The sequence below is a fragment of the Taurulus bubalis genome (genome assembly GCF_910589615.1).
Source record: "Taurulus bubalis genome assembly, chromosome: 3".
In the NCBI taxonomy this organism is placed as follows: Eukaryota; Metazoa; Chordata; class Actinopteri; order Perciformes; family Cottidae; genus Taurulus; species Taurulus bubalis.
Window position 1 is genome coordinate 2,598,004 of NC_136591.1, and position 25,895 is coordinate 2,623,898.

Below are 25,895 nucleotides of genomic sequence, written 5' to 3' on the forward strand. Positions count from 1 at the left end.
ATTTGGGAGCTGGATTTACACGAGCACCCATCGTCTGATTTTTAACTCTTTGGCACCCAGATCATATCTCTTCCCGTTTGTCAAAATGTGAGGAAACATATGAAATCAATCTGTGTGACAAAACATTTCCAATCAAATGTGCCGTTCCAGTACCATTAATGCTAATAGAATATTCTCATAATTCTCAGCAGACAGCACAATGTGTCAAATCCTTTTAGCTTACCTCTCTGGTTGAGATCCTAAATTCTTCTAACATTACTAAGTTTAGTGTCCCAAAACAATGTGGCATCTTTTGGGTTCCCGATGTCCTGTCGTATTGTTCCTCTAATGCCTTTGTAAAACCTGAAGGAGTTTATATTGTAGCAGCATAGTTATTATATATTCTTCTGTTGGACTCTTTCCATGCATGTGTTTGCTTCATCAATATACCCAGCCCACATTTATACATTTACTAATGTAAAACCTACAAGAAGCATGATCTGGATGTTTACCATATGTTGCTATTGTCAATCACAAGAGCTCCAGGACATCATCAAAAAGCCAGTATGTAGACATCATGCTCACACGCACCCAGGAGAGAGTAAATATAAAGAGAGACCAGATGTAAAACAGGTCGGCAAGCGATGGGAGAACACTGCTTTTTTTTCCCCATTCTCGTAATTCAGTTCCGTTGAGCCGGATATCAGGACGCTGCTAAATCCTAACTTGAGACAGCCACACTTTACAGTCATACCTAAACCCCACAAATACCCCAACCACAAATGTGTCCTCTGCGTCAGTGATGGGTGAATGCATGATGCACAGCATGGTTCAGAGGGAACATTTCATGACTTTTAGAAAAGACAGTCTCCTCTTCAAAATTAGGACTGGGCCCTGTGACTCTGAGTGAAGTGGTCGTTTTGGCTGTGGCCCCTCAGTACTCCCGGGCCTCCTCCAGTTCATTCATGAACACGTCTTCATAGGGGTTTTCCGGGCAGCTCAATCCATTATTCGGCGGCCGCACGGCATGGAAGCGACTCCAGTCTCCCTTGCAGAGAATCCAAGGCAGCACATCGACTTTAAAGTGCAGCTCAGGCGAGACCTCCGTGCTGATCAGGTTTGGCGTTCCTGCGCTTTTCCCGCGCGTGATCAGCCGACCACGATCGCCATAACAACAGTGCTGCGCTGCGGGAGTAGACAAGTCGCTGGAGAGGGCCGAGCGGATGCAGCTCCGCGCCGACGGCTTGTAGATGTCCAGGCGCTCCTTGGGGCCGCTGGCGTCGCGCCATCGGAACGGTCGGCCGTGATTGTCATCGTAGACACTGACTACAGTGTACGCCACTTTGGAGGGGTAGGAGCAGGGGCAGCTGGGCAGCTCAGACAACACCTGGTGGAGGTACTTCTGGAGGAACTCGCTCTTACAGTTCAGCCACTTCTCACAGCTGTCCACATCTATTGGAAAGAGGACCGCAATAATACATGAGATCAGCTTTTCTGCTGTTGCGTCTCTCAAAACAGAATATAGATCTAAGCTCAACATTGAGCATGAATTGAGAGCCGTATCAAATCTACCACCCCGTTTATAAAGATGTGTAGAGGAAAGCTGCTCACTGCAGCCACTAATACGGATACAACCTGATGCTCACACATCTGCACTCATTCTGTTTTGCACAGGTTGAACGTTATTGTCATTATCTTGAAAATATATTCATGCAAAACAGGTTATTTGGAGCCAAAATAAGTATTTTTTTTGCCAAATATTAGTAATTTTTGGGACAGATCAAACTTTATTTGCCAGATGGAGCAATCTGGTTTACTTGAAAGGGATTTACATTTTCTTTATTGTATTATTTAAAAAATTATCACAAAAAGTTGGACACAATTTTGTTGGGGCGGTGGGGCGCGGACATTGTCCTTCCTCCAAAGTAGAGGACAGAAAAAGTTTGAGAACCACTGAGCTAATGAAAGATGTTATGGAGCACTTCCTCACCTGTACCAAATGGCTCGGTGCCGTTCTCCATCTCAAAGGGGAAAGGCTCTACCACAGTGTTGTCGTCGCCTACAAAGAGAGAGCTGTAGATTAAAACAACAGCTGGGAAGGTAGACCATAACCTAAATACTCTGGCTTTGGTTTATCATCGTTCTCTCTTGAAGGGACACATGATCTCACCAGGACAAGGCTCCAGGTCGCACCTCGAGGCCTCCGTCAGCGTGCAGGAGTAGCCACAGGATTTAGTCCTCTTCTTCTCCCCGTTTCCACATGTCGCTGAACAGGGAGACCAGGGAGTCCACTCATCCGTCTCCTTCTCTGTGGAGAGGAAACAACGTGCAGACGGTCAGTGCCACCAACTCAGACCTACCTCGAAACCTATGAAAACTCATCGGATTCTGTTAAGCGCAAACATTTACAAATGAGAGAAATACAAAATAAAAGCATGGAATTCAAATTAGAGTTACAGGAGCTCTGCATCCTGCTTCCTGGAACAGATTATAATTCATAGATGCACTGTATTTAATAAACTACGTCAAAGGTTTATTGACGTTAGGAAAAAACCCACAAACAACAAAACACCGGTCAGTTTTGTGCTAAAGAAACCTCAGCATGGACTTCAACAGTCTTATCCAGGACTGGACTTTCTCATTCCATATACATGACAATGTCCAACCTTTCCCATGCAAACCCATATTCTTTTTAAGAAGGCCTCGGTCAAATTAGAGAGAGAAGCTGTGCTGTGGCTGTCCGCCTCCGCACCATGTTTCCTTGTGGTGTTAATAACACTGAAAACAAGTCATTCTTGATTAAAGGCGAGAGGTGGGTGCAGAAATACCAGCTTGGGTGTAGCGAGCACCCAATTTGACTTTGAGGGCGCTGCCAACTCGCCATGTGGCCAAACGGGAAGGAGGTCTCAGGAGAGTCTTAATTACAGAAGAAGCCAAGGCAGACATCCTTGAGTTATGTTCACGGAGTCTTTAGATGTGACCACTTAATAAGCATTGTTGCCTTTTGCTGGCTCGACTAACAGTTAAAATAAATATATATATATATATATATATATATATATATATATATATATATATATATATATATATATATATATGATGGAGAAGGGAAAGCTTGAAGAGTAAAAAGAGCCACCTGCTCCCACATTTTGAGGTTACAACACAACGGTAGAAGTTTGAAAACAAATAGACCAATCATACACAGATTTGTATTTTTGTGACAGATCTGTGGCGAGCCATGACTGCGCTCTGATTGGACACACTACTTGCCTTTTTCATTCACCGTCTACACCTTTCTCGCTAATTATTTACCATCTTTACCAATAAATACGCGGCCTGTGCAGGCCGAGACACAACATGTTTTCCAACCAGAGGAAGGCGGAAAAAGAGCTGTAAAAGTTATGCAGAGCCCTGAAAGCCCCCCGAAATTCTTGATCTGGCTCTAAAGGCTGAGCCGCAGAAGGCAGTGAGTGCCGCCAGAGTCTGGGCTGGAGGGGAGGGGGCAAGGGGTCCCGGGGGAAGGATGAAAAGGGCCGGCCCGAATGGCCCCTGTCATTCTGTGTTCCAAATCTGCCCTCTAATTGTCCACAGGCAGAGGACCGTTTTGTCCCAGGGAACAGTGGCGGCCTCACGCTGCCATTAGCGAGCGCATCGGACCCATCTTCAAAAGGCGGGCCTCTGCGACCAGCACGACCAGTGTCGACTTCAAAGCGGGCATTACCCACAATGCCCTGATGGTCGAATGCTCACGCTGCCTCGCACGCTGGCATCGGTTGGCTCTCTGATTGTGAAGACGGTCATCACGCCGCCCTCTGTCTCTCCTTCCAGACATTTCCATTATCTCTTTTTTCACATGATAAATTCAGTAACTGCGTTTCCATATTTTCCCTTTTTGCATTCCCTTTATTTGGTAAAACTCACAGGATACATTTTGGTCGTTTTCTAAAAGCCATAATCATTGTGATGAAGTCATATCTAAAAGAGCCGTGCGGCGGTACTAGCAGACCAGTGTAGCACTTGGCAAACTTACCATAGTAGCTCTGTATTGGATCCCAGCCTTCGTTCCAACGTGTATCCCAGTCTTCGCCCACTCCGCTGGGTAAGGGTTCTTCGCTGCCGTCCAGGGAGTAATCCTCCTCCTCCTCCTCCTCTTCCTCGCCAGTTTCCCCCACGCCTGACCGGCTGTTGCTGTCCTCGGCGGAGTCGCTGTCGGTGTAACTCCAGAAAAGTGGCCAGAAAAGCTTCTTGCCTCCGATCCAATCCACTGTGGAAGAGGGTGAGGAGGAGGAAGGTAGCCAGTCCTTTTCCTTGGCGAGGTCCATCTCCACCTCCATCTGAGGGTCGTCCACCACCTCAATGGTTACCTGTGCAGAAATAGAAAAGGGACTCAGTCTGAATATGTGGCTGCTGCTGTGACTGCATGGCACGACCATACTTTATGGTTAGGGCTTAAAAAGGTCTACCAACTCTCTGCTACTAGTCTGAACTATTAAACCAAGACCACACATCTAAGCGTGACTGTCGAACTTAGAAATGACTTATGAACCGGGAGGAGAAGACAATGACACAACACACCATTGAACTGTCCAGTATTGCGGCATTGGCTCTGATTTTGCTGCCAATACTTTGGAGTTACAAGCTCTTCTCAAGAAAACTCTAATCGGCTGAGGAGTTTTTTAGCAAGTGAACCCGCTGATCCAAGCCAGCCAGCCAGACGTGAGCATGAGTATTCAGCCAAGCAAGCGATGCTCTCAGGGAGAGAATATGAGCATTTATTCTGGAGAACTACCTCTCATTAGCTCAAGATGACTCATCCTCCATGCTACAGTACTTCAGCTGATGTGAAGACCATGCAACTACAGGGGAAATCTTTTTGGAAAGATGGATGAGGATTGGAAATGCTTTCATTTGTCTGAATATATCTTTTAGTCAGAGTTTGCTACGTCATCGGTTCCGTCCTGGACGTGGACATCATTATGTCCCTCCAACACATCCTGGTTACGCGGACCAGAGATGGAGAGGATAACTGCCCTGAGGTAAGTGGAACAGAACATCCTTTTGAACGTTTTGGGTCGATTTAGAAGACGATGAGGACTTAATGGATCTCAGAGCCTGTTTAATATATACGGCTATCTGAGAGACTCACCTGTATGTTGGGGTTCTGTGAGTTGATGTCAGCATTGGCCAGGTCTGGAAAGTTCTTGAGGTCCAGGATGAAGGGTTTGGTCTCCTCCTCAGGCTCAGGCTGTGGAAGAACCCCAACGGAGCGGTGCTGGGGGTGGGACCACCTCCTCTGGGGGCCGTGGGGCTCAGACGGGAGACTCTGGACTTGGTTCTGCTGCTCCAAAGCCTCGGGCCCATATTGGACCCCACCGCTGTGCATCAGGTGGCCATGAGCCTGAAACAATAACATAGTGGAATAATTAAAGAGACTAAATGGATGGCCAGAAGATGTACCGTGTGCAGACATCACCGTAAACGAATCACAGGGTTAATGAAGCTAGAATTTATGGTGACTCATTGATGAAAAAACAATTAGTGCTCCGCTCCGTCTCCAGGAAGAAACCTTGAAACCATCTACCACGTTATAGCGTGGTCAGCAATTCCACAGAGCCCCCGAGGCATCCAACTAACCAGCAGCCTTCGTTCATTGCATTCTTTTCTTTTTTTTCCCACAACAGTCATGGCATCCAGGCTGTGGACAAAGGGGGGCCTGTGCCAGAGGGATCCTCTTTTAGCTTTAATGAGAGGGCCTGGGAGGCGTGGGACCCCTGGGCTGGTGCGAGCGCGTCTGAACCTGCTGCGCTGCCGCCACTTCATCCGACCTTCCAGGTTTTCCAGCTACTGAGCCCAGCAGGAAGAAATGTTGATCTCTGAGATGTATGGTGATTAATGGTGACATTATAACAGTGGGGAGTTGTAGATGTGTGTACTGTGTCAGGAATATAGTCGCTGAAAGGTGGATGTGTGCGTTTCATGGCTTATAGGACCATATCTCTTCATACCTGACACTGGTAAAGTAACTAAAGTCACTCACGTCTATATCCTCGAAAGGCTAAATTGGCTCAAACATATGATTGGACTGGACCTTGAGTTCAGACATGAGCCGGGTTGTGGTCTGCTCAGAACAAACCAGTTGCAGTTGGAGGCCTAAAGAGGAGAAGAATTGTCTGAATCAATGACCCAACGGTGGATGATTTAAAGTTATGGCCTCGAGAACAGGGCGTACTTTTCACTGACGGCCTGTGAATTGTCCCATAAAGAAGTTATGTGGTCGGTCAAATTCCAGCATGTGAACACATAATGCCTGTTTAGAGAAGCGGCCTGTCAAGCATGATAAATGATGGATGAAGAGAAGTTGGCCCCCTCCCCAGATATCTGCAAACTGGTGATGACAAGTAGCATGTTCAGCCTTTGTCTCATTTTATCCCCTGGATACGTTTCAGCACTGGATCTAATGTTGGAAGACCCGCTACTCGATTAAGAAAAAGAATCGCCAACTATTGTGACAATCGATTCGTCCATTTTACAAGCAAACGTGACAAAGAAAATCTAGATGAAGCTACTAATTGTGAAAATGTGTTGTTTCTCTGATCAATATCATCGTAAAAGGAGGATATTTGGGTATTGTTCAGACAAAAGACATTTGAAGACATCACCTTGGATGTTATATTATTGCCTGACATTTTATGCAGTAGATCTTTGTGCATTTCTATAAAACAAATATTCCTTCTTCTAAGAATGCAAACAATAAAAATCTTACACCTAATGTCTGGTGACTCACACCTCATTGGAGAAGTCCTCCTGCATGATGCTCCTTCTGCCCGTGTTACTGGCCTGTTGTGAGCAGCACGAGTGCATCGCAGTCCTATCTGACCAGCAGTGACTGCGTTCACGTTACACACCAACATGCACACAAACAGAGGGTCCAGAGTCACGAGAGAGGCCACATACTTTCACACCCTCCTCATCGCCTCTTGTTACACATCTGGATCCTGTATTCTTTCGCCCTGTATATCACTCTCCTCCTCCCCCTCGTTCTCTCTGATCCTGCTCTCCTCTCTTCTGATCAAAGGCCTGATGGCTGATGGCATGCAGTGTGTGTAACAGTGAGGCTATCTGGATGCAGTGGGGGACCTCGGTCTGGTCTGGTAGGCTTCTCTCCGACACACACATTAAATCCAGCCCTTTGGCGGTGCATCGCGTCCTCCTCTTACCAAACTGAAAAGACTGGGTCCATTTTGAGCGGCTGTCATATCTACCGCTCACGGTGACACGCATTCAGGTCAGGGAGACCGGATGGGGGGCAGCGGGGATGGAATCCGGTTGGGGTTGGGGGGGCAGGCTGGGAAGGCAGGCAGGCGGTGTGGCAGCCCTGATTTATGTGCCCGCAGATATCAAAGGCCTCGGCACTTGGCCGTTTCCAAACCATTACACAAGAACAATAAACTATGGCCGCTCTTTGATCGCCATCTTTAGAAAATGGAAACGGGACAACAAATGCATGCCTGGTGGAATCAGGCTTCGGTTGTGGAGGTCGGGGTGGAAAGTGGGGGTACAAAACAGTCGGGGCAAACCGGTCTAGATATTTAGAAAAAGAGGCCACTTCAACACAAACTCCTCCTCTTCTCCGCTGAGGGATGGGGGTAAAACCCAAAACAGGAAATTCCACATTAACACAAAAAAAGAGCCAATGTAAACAATCAGATGAATGACACTTGACCCGAGCGCCAGTGTGAGAGACGACGAGGGCTCGCCTTGTTCTGGTCACATAAGCCTCTCGTTACCGGGCCCCCGCTTTACTGAACTAATCTCTCCTCTCCATCCGCCGCGTACAGCAGGTCACCGGCGAGGGCACGGAGTCACCAACTGCAGCCTTTTGGTGAATGAAATGAACGCCACAGTGAGAGTCTTTCGTCTCCTCACTAATCGGTTCCTCCTCCTCCTCCGGTTCTGCTTTGACATCAATCAGATGATGAGAGGGTCCCAATAGGGAATCTATGCGAGGCCACACAAGAAGCAGTGTTCAAAGGCAAAAACTGAACCCTGACCCAAACACACACACACTAAAAGGCTTTGATATCCAAATGTGTCCGTGCGCAACATAAACATTCCCAGAGACACACCTCACACTGCCCAGTATGCCCAGTGCTGGGAGACCGTACTCTACTGGGGAGGAGACCTTCCAGATCAGGATAGCAGCTTCACTTCTTTTCTATGACAGTCAACATTTTATATAAAAAAAGACCAGCAAATGAACATAGAATGTGTTGGATTACTAACTCATAATATTTTTTAAAAAAGGCACCTGATTCGAGTACCCCACACGTATTAATGGCACATTTAATATTAGTATGGCAATTATTTTGTTTCAATCAATTTTCTCAAAAGAAAAATCTGTCAACATAAATGAAGGTATGATATTAAGCAATAAAGCGGACCACAAAATGTGAGTTTTCCAAACCCATTTTACAAGTTAGCAAAGATACTCCACCAAGCTAACTTGAGCTAAGTAATGGAGACAAAAAAGAAGCTTTTCCTTGTGATTTTAAGACTTTTTTTTTTAAACTTGTTGCTGCAACTTGCTAAAGTTGAAAAAAAAAAAAGAAGTCAAAGAAAGCCAACATCAAAGTGTGAGGACGCGTACCTTGTGGGCGACCTTCTTGTGCCGGGTGGGAAACCCCGTGCCCGAGCCCACGAGGAGCACCGACACCAGCAGGAGCAGCGCGGGGAATCTGCTCGCGACCTCTTGACACATGTTCTCTGCCGCGAAGCTTCCCGAGAAGATGCGTAAAGTTTCGGAGGAGGCTTCCTCTCCAACTCTTCTCCCTGAAGCAGCGCCCTGGGGTGGGGAGGAGGGTGAGGGGGGCAGCGCGTCCTGCTGCTCGTCCGGCTGTCACAGCGTGGACTCCCGGGGACAGAGGAGGAACTTTGCGGCGTCGTCGGTCTCGAAGTGTCGCACTTTATGAAGATGCGCAGCCAGAGGAAGCCCGCGCGCTCTCCATGTCTGGTGCCCGCGCCTCCGCAGCTATACCGTCAGTCCGTGTGGCGGCTCGAGCTCCTCGCTTCTCTTCCCCATAAACACACAGTTGGAAGAGCTTTAAGCACCAGAAAGACGTGAAATGCCCCACGCAGAATCCCTCCGTCCGCACCGCCGCTCGCGTATTCAGCGACTCAAACGGTGAGTCACGCCGTCGTGGGTGGCTGTTCTCTTCCAATACATTGACATCTGGAGTTCATAGTATGCTGTGCGTTGTTGCTATCTGTCTGATGCGTTAATCCATTATGCAGCTGAAGTTCATCCACGAGTTCGAGAGGATGCGCGCGTGTGTGTGTGTGTGTGTGTGTACCGCCCAGCCAACCGGTCTCGGTAAACTCGCCTTTTACGCACGCACCCAGAAGGTTGATGCTGAAGGAGGTGGGGGTGGGAAGCTTCTTATTGCTCACAGCTGTGTGTGTGTGTGTGTGTGTGTGTGTGTGTGTGTGTGTGTGTGTGTGTGTGTGTGTGTGTGTGTGTGTGTGTGTGTGTGTGTGTGTGTTACACGGTTTAGTTCACACAGACCCTCAGGAGGCTACCAGCAGGACATGTACTCTCTCTTCTGAATTGCACATTTTAAAGTGAGTGAAAAACTCAGCCGCTGCCGTGAGAAACTTTCTCACTCGTTCCTACAACTTGTTCTTTTTTTAGGCTTGTTTTGCCATTTTCTAAACTCTGGAAACAAGTCATTATCTCATCCCACTGGCAGAGGATTTCATTAAAATACCATGTGAAGACGGGAGTAAATGACTGGCTCGTGTGGAATGCTGGGTAACGGCAGGCCCAGTGACTCGAGTCCAAAGGCTTTCAGACATGTTCGTCATGAGCTTTTAAGTTGTGACTAGTCTGTGTGTGTGTGTGTGCGTGTGTGTGTGCCTTCTGTAAAATAAACACAAACCCATTCCAGATACTTGATACAAAGAAAGTGATTTTAATCTTTGCAGCACGGTCAACAAACTCCAAGTGGTTTATCTTCAACCCAAATACCAACCCAAGGGCAAAAGCAGCTGATAAGCACGGTGTGGTCACTGCAGGTCAGTTTCAGGTGTTTGTGGTCGGCAGGCTGTGATCCATCAAAGAGCTCCAAGCAACTCAAACACGTTGAGGTCTCTTCACTTTCACTTCAAAGAGGGAACGCTGCCGTCTGCTTGCCTCCATGGGCAGAAACCAGGACCATAATCATCTGTTCCACCTTTTACTTTAAGTGCATTGAAAGCCAACGCGTCACAGAGTTGTTATTCGTCATTTTCGTTGAAGAAAAACAACAATATTGGAATGACTCGCTCAAAGACAACAATGCAGTTCATATGAAATGATGTGTTGTTAAAATGCAAAAGAAAACAAACAAAAGCTTCTCTAAACTTGAGTGGAATCACTGATGAACATTTATAGGACTGGTCACATTGCGGAACATAAAACACACGGAGGAACAGAATATTTAACATGGACATGTCAGAAATGTTTGGGGTGACCTCACACTGAAAAGACAAAAATAGCAAAACAAAACACTGAAAGCAGGTTGATATGGAACGTCAGTCCAGAAGAAGAGCTCCAAAGACCACAAATCATTAGAATAAAACAACGACATTTGAAGCATACCCATACAAATCTTGCGAATACTACGTCATCTGTGCATGGACAATGCCCGTCAGTAGCGCCGGCACTGAAGTGAAGACGTGTGGATAGTCAGTGAAAACACACGGGGACACATTTGGAGCTGCCTTTCAGATTAAAATAATAATAATAATAATAATAATAATAATAAGAGGAATGATGATAAAGGCATTGTGAATAAATAAAGCCGTCTGTAACTCAGATGCGCGTGCAGCCCATCGTCATACATACAGATCCACGTTACAGCGCCATCGTGCCGTCGACACTGGAACCGTGGCGACGGTTAAGCAGGAAGGACTGCGCAAAACAACAAGTCACACATGTAGCTCATTAGCTCATTAGCTCATAGAAATGTTAAAGACACTGGGCTCAAGTTTTTGAGTGCAGGTGTAAACAGTAATAAGGCTGAAAAATATCTCTAGAAAATAAGCAATACAAATATTCCTTAGTCTTGCTCCCTGGGATTCTTTCTCTGTTAAATGTTTTCGTTAGGAACATCGGTTTGTATTTAAGAGAAACGGTAGAAAACATATCTATACATATACATCCTTTGGTAGGCGAAAGAACCCAGTATCCTCTACTCCATTCAAGTAAAAGTGATTAGAAAAAAGCCATCAGATAAATACTATGAGTACATACGCTAATGTTGCTCCTGTGAAATAATGTCTCGACTTGAGGTTTGGGACGCTAGCCTATAGCAGCAATGCCAACTTTGGGATAAATAATATTTACATATATCATTTTTTCATGTGTTCATCATAGCCACCGCTATGATCGGGTTTCTTATTTTCTTTTTTCCAAGTGCAAGAGTAGGAGCTCATGGCAAAACATGGTCGACTTCACTCTAGGTTGTGTGAACTACAAAGAGACTCCACGTTGTTGTTGTTATTGCACAAATAAGATACACATTCCATGTGCACACAGGAATAGGGCTTGGTGTGGGACAGGTGCAGTCCCAATACGTTAGGACAAACTGAAGTGGCGTTGCACACAGGCTGGTGCGCAGGTTTCATAAAGGGAAGCCTTTGCTTCTGGAGAGTCCACGGAGACCAAGAAAGACACCAGACAAGAACGCGGGAGGCGGGGATGGAGGCGCTGCTCAGTCTTGAAGCAGGCTCTCCTCGGACATCCACCCAAGCGAGGGGAGAGGCTGTTCCCGTCTGGAGTATTTCAGCTGCAGCACGTCGCCCACTTCGTCTGTGGCCGCCAGCGCCTGGCAAGAGAACGGGAAGGCCATTAGTCTCAATCCCAAAAGTGTTTATGCCAATCAAATCAAACATCACGTAGCGTGACAACTTGAAACCGTTGCATTTGCAGGTGCTAAATTAAGTGGCGAGCCTTAACTACGCTGGAAAGCCAAACAACTGAACAGGAACTCCTCCACGCCGTTCCACCAGAGCTTGTATCAGCATTGCAACACTGCAGGCCACCTGGAAACAATTTACCTTCCTCCTGACCTTTCTTCTGATTCCACGCTTTGAGGAATAGCGAGAGCTGGCTGTTCCCGAGACGGAGAAAAGCGGCTCCTCAAAGTGCTCTACAAAGGCAGGCTGATGCCCTTTAAATGGACTATTACACGCGGTGTTGACACGCTCCTCAGCAAGATGAATGAAGCGTCTTTGGAGAGACAGAGCAGCTCAAATGAAAGTCTCCGTCTGAGCCGCGCTGTAATTCTTAGAGGCAGCTTGGCCTTGCTAGGTCTTTTATAATAAAGGACACATTGGGAGCGTCAGGATTCAACAGGCGCACTCACACTTTGCACATGTGGACAGACAGACAGACGTGTATGTAGAACAGTGGCAGTCAGCAGTCAGGTAGGTAGATCCAAGTCAATCACACATGTCAGATGTCTTACGCTTCATATCTCAAATGATAAAACAAGACCAAATGGCAGCATTCAAGAAAGTAGTTTTCCTCATCTTCCCATTAAAGGTGATCATCTTCCATATACGAGACGACAGGGGAGCTAATGCAAACATCCGTAGAGACATTTTTCCAGTTTGTGCCGACGTGCTAACGACCATTTCGAATGATTTTTATGCTGCTTTTTAAGTTGTTTTGCTCCAACTGCAAGCGGAACACTTTAAGGAACCCACTGATTAATATGTCGCCGAGTGGTTGGGCATAAAACTGTCTTTAATATAAACACAGCTAGTCCTCCATGTTGTGTTTCGGACGGGTCATCCAGACTTACGGTGTCGAGCATCTCTCTGGTGTGAGCCGCCGACACGCAGAAGCGCGCCCTGGACTCGATGATGGGCGTCGCTGGGAAGCCGACGACCACCGTGCCGATGTTCCTCTTCAACATCTCCCGGCCAAATGCCCTTAAAAAGCAACGGCAACGTTAGCCACAGCCAACCCTAACTGATGATGTGAGCTCTTCACCACCTCTCTTTAAATGTGTGAAACTGAAATCATAAACATGTTCCACACACTAATTATCCTTGATGTTTAAAGCAGTGGAAATATATTAAATAATAGTGAATGCGGGAGAGTTTCATACCCAATTTTGGCAGGCATGTAGAGCATCATGGGTACTACAGGAGAGTCGTCGTTGCCGTAGATGATGAAGCCCTTTTCACGGAGTTTCCTGCGGAAGTAGGTGGTGTTCTCTGAGAGCTGTCTGAGGCGGTCAGCACCTGCACAGGAGCGAGGAAGAGGAGGATATTCAACCAGGTGGACAGACGCCTCGTCACGCTCGTTTAAAGTGGAATTGTATACATTACTTTGCTCTAGCTGCAGCGTAACACCATGAATGAAGCCGGCCCTTTTCTCATCCGTTGGACATATAATTTAAATAGTTGCAACCTTGTTAAGCAGTATCTACAAGTTTATCACTTAAGACTGACACACACACACGCACACACACACACACACACACACACACACACACACACACACACACACACACACACACACACACACACACACACACACACACGGGGTGAGCAGGTACAACAACACATTGTTTTTTGTTTTCGTAAGTGGAAGCCTCATAAAACCTTATATGAGCTCTTGTTCAGGGGCCTGGTAAAAGAAACAGCGTGTTCTTTTGCAGAGTAATCCATCACTGGTGATTTCAGCATTCTTCTCTATATTTAGCCTGCGTTTGAATTTAAGAACATGAATTAGGGCTGTTTCAGTTTTCAGTACAATATGAATTTTTCACATACCTTCATACCGGTCGCCGCTGTTTGGCAGCAACAGCAGTTAATGTTCACAGCTTGAAGCTGAAGGAGCAGCGGACCGAGCTACTTACGTCTCATGGTGACTCACTTGACTCATGGTTTGAAAGAAATGACATCGCCAAAATGCATGCTGGGTAAATGACACCGCCCACACAGGAAGACTCTTCTTGTGCAGGAAGAAGTCTCTTCTCGCGGCTGAGTAGGCGGGCTTTACCCAGCATGCATTTTGGCGATGTCATTTCTTTCAAACCATGAGTCAACTTCTATTCGTGAGACGTAAGTAGCTCAGACCGCTGTACATGCAGCTGTGACTGTAAACATTAAATGTTGCTGCCTGCCGAAAAATGACAATAGTCGTTACGGCTGCACATGCGCCACTAGTATGAAGGGATTCCCCTGGGTCCTAAATCCCTCCAGGTTTAGCTCCCTATGTACCAATCAAAACAGCTGCTCGCCAGTTGCAAGCGAGTGGTGAATAACGATGGCGGTCCTTTTCGGCGTCAATAAATTAATGTGTTCATTCGGAAAAAAATACTGTGATAAACCGTGAAACCGCCAGAATCTTACAAAATACCGTGATATGAATGTTTGGCCATACCGCCCAGCCCAAACATGAATATCATCTGACCGCACAAGTTAGTTTAATAAAACTGATGTAAAGTAGAGTCAAATGACTGAGCTCAGTCCTGCTCCAGTAACGAACACAAGAGGATGAGTGCATGTCATTCATCATGAACTACACGTATTTGCAGACCGTGCTACACCACTTGCCTTTGAAGACAACCAGGATACTATAAGTCAATATCAGGGGCCTGAAACTAAACAGGGGATCAATCCTCACGTGTCAGTCTGACGCACACAGACGGTTCACCCTCTGAAGTCTGAGTCCACGGCATCTTAACCAAACAAATAACCACACGGCACCTCGGCAAGGGCCAACAGCAACACACCCGGCCTGAGCCACTGGGCTTTAAAGCACCCTGAGACACAACAAAGCCAGACATTAGATTTATCCAGAGTTGTTTTCCCCAGTCAAGGACTCCAAAGCTGTTTCAGCACTACTTTCATATAGAAAGCGTCGCCCGTCCTGAACCCTTATGCATCATCTACATGTCTGATTGATGCGAGCTTCAAACCACAAATGTCCTTTCTGATGCAGGGCTAGCCGTCCCCAGCTACTTGGACGCAGGAACAAACTGTTAGCAGGCAGCGCAACCGTCTCTTTGACTTTGTGTCAGTGCCTAAATCTTCAAAGGCCTGCATTTCAAAGAGTGAGGGGTCTGCAACCAATCAGCCTGTTAGTCTCCTACAAGGAAGCTTGTCAGGCTACGTTGTAAGGTCAGCCAGTCCGGCCGTCTCTTCTCAGAAATGGTTTGGAGAGTTAAAGACAGTGTGGAAAAGTCACACTATAAAAGGTTGCTCCAGGTGGTTGGTCCTGTACCTAATGGTTGAATGACTGGGGAGCAAGGTAATCTGATCTTAAGTCAGTATTTTAAAGGGAGGCTGCATCAATCAAGCCTCGGAAAGAGTAAAGGGGAGCCGTTCCTGCTAAAGAAACACGACTTAGTGACCTGTTTGTGTGCGTAGGAGATGAGTCCAACCGGGTTGGACCGGCACAGACCTCTGGCCCTGAGCACCATGCTGCTTTGTACCCAGCAGGAAGGCAGAGAAGCACACGTAAAAACTCACATCTGAAAGCCATAAAAGGCAGAGGGTAGAAGAGTCAACATACCACCACATCAAGACCGTACAGCAGCCTGGGCTGAATGGGACATCAGCTTTATAAATGTGATGCATTCTGAAGGACAGACAAGAAGGAGGCTGCTGTCGGAGGACTACAGAGAGAACCTTAACCATGCGAAACCATGCTGAAGAGACACAATCACACTGTAGGATGGATGTATGTGTATGATTCACTGGGTCGTGAAAAAACAACTACAATTATTGAAAATAAACCTCATGTGATTCAGTTTTACAAAGAGAGAACTCACCAACAGCCAATCTAAATGTGACATTTACATCTCATCTAGAATGGGTTCACACAAGGCATAAAGCACACCTGTAGTTACTGGGAAATAACTGCTAGTTGGCTGTAGATCTTAGCATGAAGCTCCTGGCTGGGATGAACACTGGAGTAACCAGTCCTTTGTTACAGGGATGAATTTAGTCTGAAACTTAAGCTTATACTGACATCATTTGGTCATTGATGGAACTGTAACTGAAATGTCAGTTGCAGATAGCATGCTGTGCTAAGCCATCAAATCATATTGACAGTTCTACTAGCTGTGAGTCTTTCCCACCCAAAGGCTTCTGCATATCTTCTGCAAATGGCACCCAACGTACAACATGAAGTCCGCCCCTCTCTGTCTCTGGGACGGCTAGTGGTGAAGCAGCCTTTAGTGCACTCTCTTCCCATTACGCAGCGCTGCTGCCGATACAGAGCGTCTCATGTTCTGGCACCTACCCAGAGTGGTGCCGTCCTCTCCCATGATGCTCTTCATAGAGGTGATGATCTGCTGGGCCACTGGAGGGGAGATGGAGGTCGCGTACATGGCGCTGTGAGAGTGGCACCGCAGGTAGTCGACCAGGGCCTGACAGAGAAATGATATTCAAGTCACTTTTATTTAAGAACTACAATAGTTATCCATTTCATTTGAATGACAAGTGCAAAAGTGCAAGTATGTATGTATGTGTATATTAAGTGTGTGAGGTGTAATAAACAATAAGGTGCAAAAATGCAAGTTTCAATACGCTGTATCTGTACGCTGTATTTGTATATTGTTCTGAACCTAGACCTAGAAGCAGCCTTGTTTGCAGCTCTACTCTGACTGAAAGTGAAAGCTTACACTGAATTAATTCCATTCAGTAGAACAGGAAGCTACATTTCCCATTGCTGGTAAGTAATACCAAAACAATGACACGCTTGCTGAACCAGAAGTGTGAAGTTGCTGAAGTCCCTAAAGAGTACGAGTGTTCCCGCTACTTTAATCAGAACGTCCCGAACACTTTCGGCTTTCTACCCCCCTGTGTGGCCTCACAGCCTTAATGTTATCTGTGCAAGGGTTCCCCAACCTGTGTGCCTCCAATGTATCCTCCAGCAGCACCGAAGCTCTTGGTGAATGTTCCCATCATGATGTCGACATCTCTGGGATTCAGGCCGAAGTAGTCCACCACTCCTTTGCCGTTGGGCCCCAGAGCCCCGATGCTGTGGGCCTCGTCCAGGTACAGGTACGCCTTGTAGCGCTTCTTCAGAGCAACCACCTCTGGCAGGCGCACGATGGACCCCTCCATACTTCAGGACGAGAACATGACGACAGCGATAAACACATTCAGAGTGGTCCCACAATAGTAATGACATGCGTAGACTAATACATACACAGTGCATTTGAATGTTTTGAGCTTTCTCACTTCCTTGTCATTATTCTGCCTGAAGCTCCTGGATGTGTTGAAGCTTTTACTTTGAAAATCCCAGTGGAAATGAAACTTCATTAATGTTGCATTAAGCATGTTTCTCCGAGAACTCTATTGATCAACAGGATCGATTGGCTTTACAGTAAGTACACTGCAAAGAACAAGGAGCATGTTATGCTTAAAGGAGCGAGGACACACTTCCATATAGCCATTACTATCCATATGTAAACAAAGTGATCTTAGGGAGTGCTGCCATCAAGGTTAAAACACTGTGTGCACTATAAATAGTCATTTACACTTCGTCTAATCGCGAATGTCTTTGTCGTGTATGTTTTATACATTCAGCAGTGAAATAAATGCAGAGAATGTTCCGACATTGAATTGTAAGCTGAAGTATGACTTCACGTATCATAAGACGGGGATGTTCATATCACAAAAATAGCTTTTACAGCGGTGTCACACTGTGAAGTTATCCATTTACTAACACTGGTATTACAGCAAACACATGGAAGAACACAGTGAAATATATATATATATATATATATATATATATATATATATATATATATATATATCTCATTACATGTTAAGTAAATGGCAGTAATCAATGTGATGATGTCATGTGGTGAAATAACAGTAATAGCAGAAATAACACTTCGCTATGTTAACTTAATCATCTAGTCCAAGCAGCCATGTGTGTGTAGAAGTCCCCTGTGCCCTGTGTGTGTTATATTGTGTACCTGTATATTCCCTCCACCACAATGAGAATTTTCTTCCAGGGGCGGTGGGTCCTCGGCTGCCCGTGAGCGATAGCGTCTCTCAGCAGCTTCTCCAGGCTTTGCATGTCTACAATACAAAGAGAGAAGAGGTTGGTTGTCTAAGTATGTATTTGTTTGTAATATGAGAGCTTTGTTTAGCTCGTGGATGAGGGTCAATATTTTAATGACAGCAGCCCTTCCAAGCATTGAGAGCCTTTGCTTAGCAGTCAACCCGCCCGTTTCCTGTTGTTGTGTGAGCTTAGATAACAGTAAGTCAGCCCCACCACACAAATATATACGTTTTAAAAAAAATCACACCACACCTACCAATCTGCAAATGTGTGATTCAATTTAGCACATCACACCACAAGGTGGTAGTTAAGTAAATATAGAACTGTGGGAATAAAGTCAGAGTGCTGTAACTCACACCCATGTTAAATGTATTTGCTCTGCCGTTGGCTAAATCCTGTCTCATCGTGTTGAAAGAGCCGCTTCAACCCGGTGTTCTGTGTTACTGCAGACATTGGGTGTGCTCTAATGCACCATTCTATCCAGCTGTTGTTGCGCAATGTGCTCGTTATTAGAGGTCACCCACTGTTGTGTTTGAAGACCCGGATAGTGGCGCCAGACAAGCGGGCCCCCAGCACCAGAGAGGCGTGATTCAGCTCGTCGCTCAGAACAAGACAACCCTACGAACAAGAAGGAAAGACAATCTTTTTCAAATAACGTGGGTTCCATGAGCGGATGATCTCAGTGCATACATCAGGCTTTGCTTGCAGAATTGTAATACGCAGGATTTCACATGCTGGGAGGGTTTAGTGTTGAGCAATGTCTTCCTAGTCCAGACTCTACCTGCTGCCATGAATAGATGGACTGACATATAGTGCCCATGAAAGTAGGACAAGGTCATACACGGTTCTTTTTGTTTGGCAAACATTACTTATTCATCTTACTTATCTTTTTTTGGAATATTCTAAATGATGATCCCATTTAAAATTAAAGCCATACTATGATTCATCTCTATCTTTGTCCAAGCTTCTCATAGAGTGTGATATCCACATGCACTGGACATATTTAGTTCATGACATCATAAGCACAGCTGACACTTTATCCACGTCTCACATCCTTTCCTCTGGTCAATGAGTAAATGGGCTTGTTATGACATAAAGATGTGCGATATCAGTGCAGGTATAGTTAAGTATTCATGAACCTGGTGATATGGGCAGTAAAAGCTGCTAATTTAATAAATACCGGAGTATTGATAAGCTCCAATGTTTTGTTGGAGCTTATTTTACTGCTGCGGCATCGCCTCTGCTCTCTGTCACACACACACACACACACACACACACACACACACACACACACACAGTGACGACAACTACGGCAATTACACTCATTACTGTGAGTAAGAGCAATAAATAGCGTAACCTGTTCAACGAGCACGGTTTCAACCTGCTGTGTCTCAGCCTCTCGGCCACGCCTCTATGATAACACGAGCTCAGTGATAGCTCGCTAGGCTAAAAGAAACAAAATGTAGTCCATCTGTTAGCTGAGTGAGTTCCTGTAAACGTATCTGCTGGCGGAGACAAAGCAGGCCTGTGGCATCTGACCGAGGTTCATCAGCAAGACAGTATGAGACTCATACTTCTTCATTCACACATCTTACATTTGTTTAAGGAATATATATATATATATAGAGAGTTTATAGGGACTTTGCTGTTGTAAACACCATTCTTGCACAACATTTTGTTAAACTTAAAATATAAATAAATTCTGATCCTTTTCTTTATGTATTCTTTTTTTAATTTAAAAGCAAATATTTAGTAATGAAAAATAACCAAAAATAGTATAAATAAGGAACTGAACCTATAAGGAGTGTCAATAAGAGTAGATATAATAGCCATCCCTAGCAGTGACTCAAATACTTACTGTAAACTTCTCTCTCTCTCATTGTTCGTGTCTTTTTTTTTTTTTGCTCATGTGGTTGTCAGGAAATGTGTCTTGTGACTCACAAGTTACACACGCCTTTCAGTTCAGATATCTACTTCCTGTTGAGGCCAGATTGAGGGAAGAAGAGGACAAGTAAGGACGCAAGTATGTGTGATTTGTTGGAGTGAGAACAGCAGCGGCTGGGAAATGTTGAATATCAATCCCTGACCCCGCGCCCTCAAGATGTTTTAAACGCTTTGGCCGGACGCTGGTGTGTTTTGGAACAGTCTGAACTCTTCTAACTTGGATGTGCATGTGGAAATGTAGCCGTTTTCACATTACACAGGAAACTGTGGTTTTCCTGAACAGTTAACTGTTAAAGACACTTGCATAGCATTACAGTATGGATACAGGGGACAATGCACTTAAAAAAAAAATCACACAGAAAACGCAATTAGTAGAAAAACAAATCAAAGGAAGTGAATGACATACCTTCCCGGTGAGGGCAGGAATGTTCATGGAGTTGGTAGCAAAGCCCATGCCAAAAGTCATGGATGACTCAACACCCAGGAACCTGGCAACCAAGTGCTCCAGCTCCTCGTGAATGTCCAGGTTCCCTGCAAACAACGTCATCTCAGTTTAACTACACCGTCCCATCAGTGAACTGTCACTTTAAGTGGCGCTTTCCTTCCAATACCTGTGGAGCAAACAGTGGAGTCAGTCCACCGTTGGAGGTTTTTACCTCTAGTAGCGGAGCTGTTTTTCTCCTGCTTCGTTTATCTCGTGCACAAGGACACGCATGCATTGTGTCACTCAATTCTACTCAACAGAAACAAAAACTGCAAGCTAGGCTGTAAACAAAGCTGAATAAACCACAGTTGTTTTTCTTTTGCTTAAGACAACAAGAGGTCTCGTGTGCGACTCATACCGAGTAGCTGCCAACGTCAAAAGCAGGCAGCTAACTGTGCTGAACTGAACTGGACCGGAACTTTCACAATGCTTCACTACAATTCAAACTCAACCTCTCAGTCCTTCAAAACCATTCCAGCCTGCTGCCTCGGTTATACGCCAAGAGCGACGGACAAAAGAGAGAACAGCTGTTCACCAGCTGAGGCCCATTTGATCTTGAATTTACTCAATCTAGTGTTAAACGCACTCTTATGCGATGGCAAATCCAGAACGCTTCTACAAACAGATCGTCTTTTCTTTTGATGCTCACCCATCTCACAGCGGGAGCTTGCCACTCCAACGCCATACTTTTCCGTGACCTCCGTGGCAGCATCGGCACAAGCCCCGGTGTTCTCGGCAAAGCCCAGGTAATTGTACGAGCCCATGTTGATGACGTCCTTCACCACTCTGCCTGTGTGCCTGAGGGAGACGGTGAATTAGCGCCCCGACTCCAAATAGAAAGAATTATCTTCAAACGGTGTGCCTGCCTTCCCCTGGTTGCCCTGCGACCAGTTCCTGAACAATGTTATCCTTTATTATATAACTGGCAGCTACAATCGATGTCAATGAGATAAAAAGGGACATTTGACACGGTCTTCGCTGTGATCAAGGCAGTTTGCATATATATTACTTATTTTGCATCACAGAACTGTGGCACGAGACATTCACAATGTCCTTGAGGTAAAAACAGGAAATAAAATGAGTAATGAAGAATAAATTCAACTATGCCAATCATTTCAGTTTTGTGTTGCATTGATAGCAGACGGTGTCACGCTGCTACCTGTCATTAGTAGAGTGTGTTCAGGGCTGCTTTGGGTGAGTATAGTTCAGTATTTGTGTGTCAATCATTACAATACAATACAATATTCTATATAATATACAAAACAGAAAGACTGAAAAGGAATATATATATATATATATAAGCAAAAATGTTTATATAGACATATATTCCTATCCTAAATTATTATTATCAATTAAATCAGATAATTAATTAGAAATAAAGAAAACATAAAATAAATATATACACACATTTTTTAATATATATATATATATATATATATATATATATATATATATATATATATATATATATATATATTTTATTCACACTTGTAACCCTCAAAAATTGTTTTATAAATGATCCTTTTGAAAACCAAAAATGAGTTGACATACATCTAGTATCATGTGACACATACCAGAGCTTTCAACAGAACTATCTGAAGTCACACTTATTATGAAATAGGTCGTCAGTGACTTTAAGAGTAAATCAGTGAACTTCCTGTTGAGAATCCGCAGCACAGAAACACACCTCTGGGGAGTAATGACCGTCATGGAAACACCTTCTGAATCAACCACACACCCACACACACACACCCCCACCACACACACACATCCCCACACCCACACCCACACAATGCAGCAACATACTCAAAGGTCCAATTGAAGTCGTGAGAGACGTTCTCCACAATGTCCATCTTCGCACCAGGGACACTACAGATGGGTCGGTTCCAGTTGTCTCGAATTCTCATGTACAAGTTCCTGGTGTAAAAGTTCTCAAAGTCCTGATAGAGGGGAACAAAATCCTGCATGGGGACATAGGAAAGTGTGGGAGATTTCTTAGGAAAACGTACGAGTAGTTTCTCAAAGAAAGTCTTGGAAGTGATTCTGTGACTGAATTAACCTTGAATGGCTTCACGTTCAGTTAGTTAGTTAGTTACTTTACCCTCTGGTCCTCTTTCTCCCGAGCCACGTGGCACTTCTCGATGCTCCAGTGACGAAGGAAGTCTCGGAGGTAGCCAAAGACGGTGAGGATGCCATAGCCCATGTAGGTGAGCACGGCCACCAGCAGAGGAGTCTCCTCAAATGACTCCTCAAAGGGCTTCTTGTACAGGCTGGGGTTGGTTGTGACATTTTGGTTCTGAGGGACAAAAAAAGCCCAATAAATTGTGATAGAAAGCAGAGCGCACCAATCCAGAGCAAGCTGGGCACACACTGGACAACCACAGGGCTGATTTGTTCAAATTTGGTTTTTCATGGAAAGAGTTTGACACCTAATGAAGGCTACAATAAGCGTGTTAATTCATGGACTTAGTGTAAGTCGCTTTGGATAAAAGCGTCAGCTAAATGAAATGTAATGGAGACCTAACCATGCCCAGGTCCCCATGGACCAACAGCCCAGGGCTCTAATCCACTGGGTTTTATCAATAGCAATTTTGATTTAGGATTATGAGACCATATATAATGTGGCTACACACTGCAGGAGCTCCACAAAAACGTTTAAAAAGTACGAGCATAATTTGGAGCTAGACTGTGGACTGGCGGCCTACAAAACCAACGTTAAACAAAAGAGGGTGGTCACTCATTAAAGGCTCTTGCCCAGCAGCTTAGCAACCAGACCTCATGTGACCAGTCATGCTTCTCCAAGAAATACCTCTGAGCCAGGGAACGGGAGAGCACTGTGTGTGTGTGTGTGTGTGTGTGTGTGTGTGTGTGTGTGTGTGTGTGTGTGTGTGTGTGTGTGTGTGTGTGTTTGTTTAAAGCCAGTCAAACAGGTCCCTTTCTCTGGAGTTAAATACAAATCCTTGTATGAGCAGCAGACCAGAAGCCATGGTTTAAGAACTGTCAAACAGGGAACACATTCACATCTAGGTACATCGTTCAAACAGGCGGTTGCATGCTGATGCCAACCACTGCAGCTAAACACAGCTTGATTGACGTCATATTTGCTTCGTCTTTTATACCTGTGGACAAACAGGACTGAGAAGAGGCAGACCTGTGCTGCTTGTTTAAAACTGGACAGCAACTGTCTCCGTGAAGAAATCTGCTTTTTAAATAAGATTGCTCTGCAATTCAAGAGGTGATCTTAATCGTAGTGCAGGCAATAACACATGTTGTCTGTTTGTTTTTGTTTTTAATAAGTGAGTAATTCCTCTATAGAAAAGCAAATCGCATTTTTACAAAGCGATTATTGATACCACCATCCCCGCTGAAAGCTGTTAGTTTCATAAAAATCCTGCTTCTTCTAACCAGTTTCCTATTTTGTCAATATGGGAATTATGGCAAGCTCAACAAGGGGACACCACAGGAGGACATTTATTACCGGTCTGTGACTGAGACTCAGATATACTGGGAAATGATCTGTACACTATACTGGTTTAAATGAGCTAACAGAAAGAGAGCAGCTGATTCATGAAACACTGACTGTACATACACAAGAGACACACCCTTCTTACACACCTCGTTCCTCTTGTAAACATAGGTTTACAAGAGGAGTTCATAGGTGCATCCAACTCCAATTTCAGTTGCCTCATCAAGAACCAGCAGAGCTCATGTGACAGCCGTATGGCGTGATGTCACTTTGCCGATAGCAATCCTAAGCATTACAAACCTGCTTAAATGCAGCGCATAATCATTCGGGTTGGTCCAATCAAATCACACTGTTCAACATCATTAAAATAATGCACATACTGGCCTCGTTCATCTGAGAGGTATAAACATCACATGGTAAAACCGTTGCTTCTGGCAAGATGGATTATTAAATGCATAAGGGTGTAATTCGTTTGACAGCCAAAGCACCTGGACCTAATTTTTGTAAATCCACTTCATGTTGACAGTATTATGCTTTTGAAGTCTGGAATGTGATGTTCTCTCATGAGAGCGATGCATGTCTAGCACAGTACGTGTGCTTTTTAGATTTATCTTGTGCGTTGAACCTAAACAACTGAAAAAACAAGTGTGTGCCATATGTGTGTGTGTGTGTGTGTGTGTGTGTGTGTGTGTGTAGGTCACCTACACTACCACCACACACGCACACACACACACACACACACACACACACACACACACACACACACACACACACACACACACACACAGTGTTTTCAATCCAACGTAGGAGGGGCCACACCCTTCAGAGCTTGGAGACATTCCTCCACCCTGAAGTGTCATGTGAAGCAGGCCCTCTCTCCCAGGAGACACCACGGCAGGGCCCTGGTCCTCTTCAGTGTAAACAGAGACCGGGCTACACAACAGAGTGTAATGTTACACAAAAGTCCCCACTACAACCTCCCTGATCCGGTGGCCTGTACCGTTAAACAACAAGTTCCTAACACAAAACAAGTGCAGCGTCCATTACACACACTAGCATTACTGCTTGAAGCTCAATTTGTAAACAGGAAACAACCAAGAATGTTAATAATATGAACTTTTTAGATAATAAATGAGAGAAACGTTACGAAACCCAACCGCTAGCTAGCTTGAAATATGCCCACACACAGGCCGCTGTATAAACTACCAGCTAAAGGATGAGCTAACGCTACATTAGCTCATCGTACAGTTTACTTGTGGTGACGCTATGACGTCATGTGTAGCTCACACTGTACGTTTGCCCGCAAACACTACAGAACAAGTATATATATCTATGTCTATATCTATCTATATATATATATAGAGATATAGACATAGATATATATATATATATATAGATATATATACAGCCGCAATACAAACAGGAGCAACCAATAACAGGTGACTTAACGTGTTGTTCTTAATTCAAACTATGCTAGGACACAACAGCGTGTGTACGGTCCCCGTAGAGCCGATGGCGGTTGGGCCTTACCCGCTCCCGGGGGCGACGGTACTTCTGCGGCTGTTGGAACAGACAGTGGTTCTTCACGAAGCCATTTTTGGTGGCTTTTTTATCCTTTGAGTTCCGGTGACAGGCATCTCCGTTTTGCAGCTTGTTCGCGGAGCTTTCCGTCATCTTTGTCGGCCGTCTGCGTCTGAAAATGTCTAGATATGAAGTTTCCCAACTTGTGTAACGTTAATCGTGAAGTCATGTATGAGCTAGAGGAGAAGACAGATTGAACGCCCACTATGCGCTGTGACCGCACGAGCCCGCCGGAAATACACGCCCTCGAGCATTTTCATTGGCTGACGCTGTTTCTCCAGTACAAATATCGTCTATGTAAAGAAGATGCGTAACTCGTACCAAGGCTGTAGATAACATCACATCCTTTGTATTTGTGCTCT

The 25,895-nt window shown here is 45.1% G+C and overlaps 2 protein-coding genes across 2 annotated transcripts; both read right to left on the bottom strand.

Moving 5' to 3' along the window:
• Positions 1 to 913: 913 nt before the first annotated feature.
• Positions 914 to 8,737, bottom strand: ism2b (isthmin 2b; the record flags this gene model as incomplete). Its single annotated transcript, XM_079215395.1, has 6 exons — positions 914 to 1,431; positions 1,970 to 2,038; positions 2,150 to 2,287; positions 4,010 to 4,343; positions 5,126 to 5,377; positions 8,627 to 8,737. 6 exons carry the CDS (start codon positions 8,735 to 8,737, stop codon positions 914 to 916), a joined length of 1,422 nt encoding a protein of 473 aa, XP_079071521.1.
• A 1,189-nt stretch (positions 8,738 to 9,926) lies between these two features.
• sptlc2b (serine palmitoyltransferase, long chain base subunit 2b) lies at positions 9,927 to 25,675 on the bottom strand. Its single transcript, XM_079216197.1, has 12 exons — positions 25,483 to 25,675; positions 22,588 to 22,782; positions 22,293 to 22,447; positions 21,136 to 21,284; positions 20,409 to 20,533; positions 18,583 to 18,676; positions 17,970 to 18,075; positions 16,891 to 17,110; positions 16,283 to 16,409; positions 13,134 to 13,269; positions 12,825 to 12,954; positions 9,927 to 11,843 (listed from the first exon to the last, which is right to left on the bottom strand). Exons 1-12 carry the CDS (start codon positions 25,624 to 25,626, stop codon positions 11,730 to 11,732), a joined length of 1,695 nt encoding a protein of 564 aa, XP_079072323.1. The 5' UTR covers positions 25,627 to 25,675; the 3' UTR covers positions 9,927 to 11,729.
• Between the last annotated feature and the right edge of the window lie 220 nt (positions 25,676 to 25,895).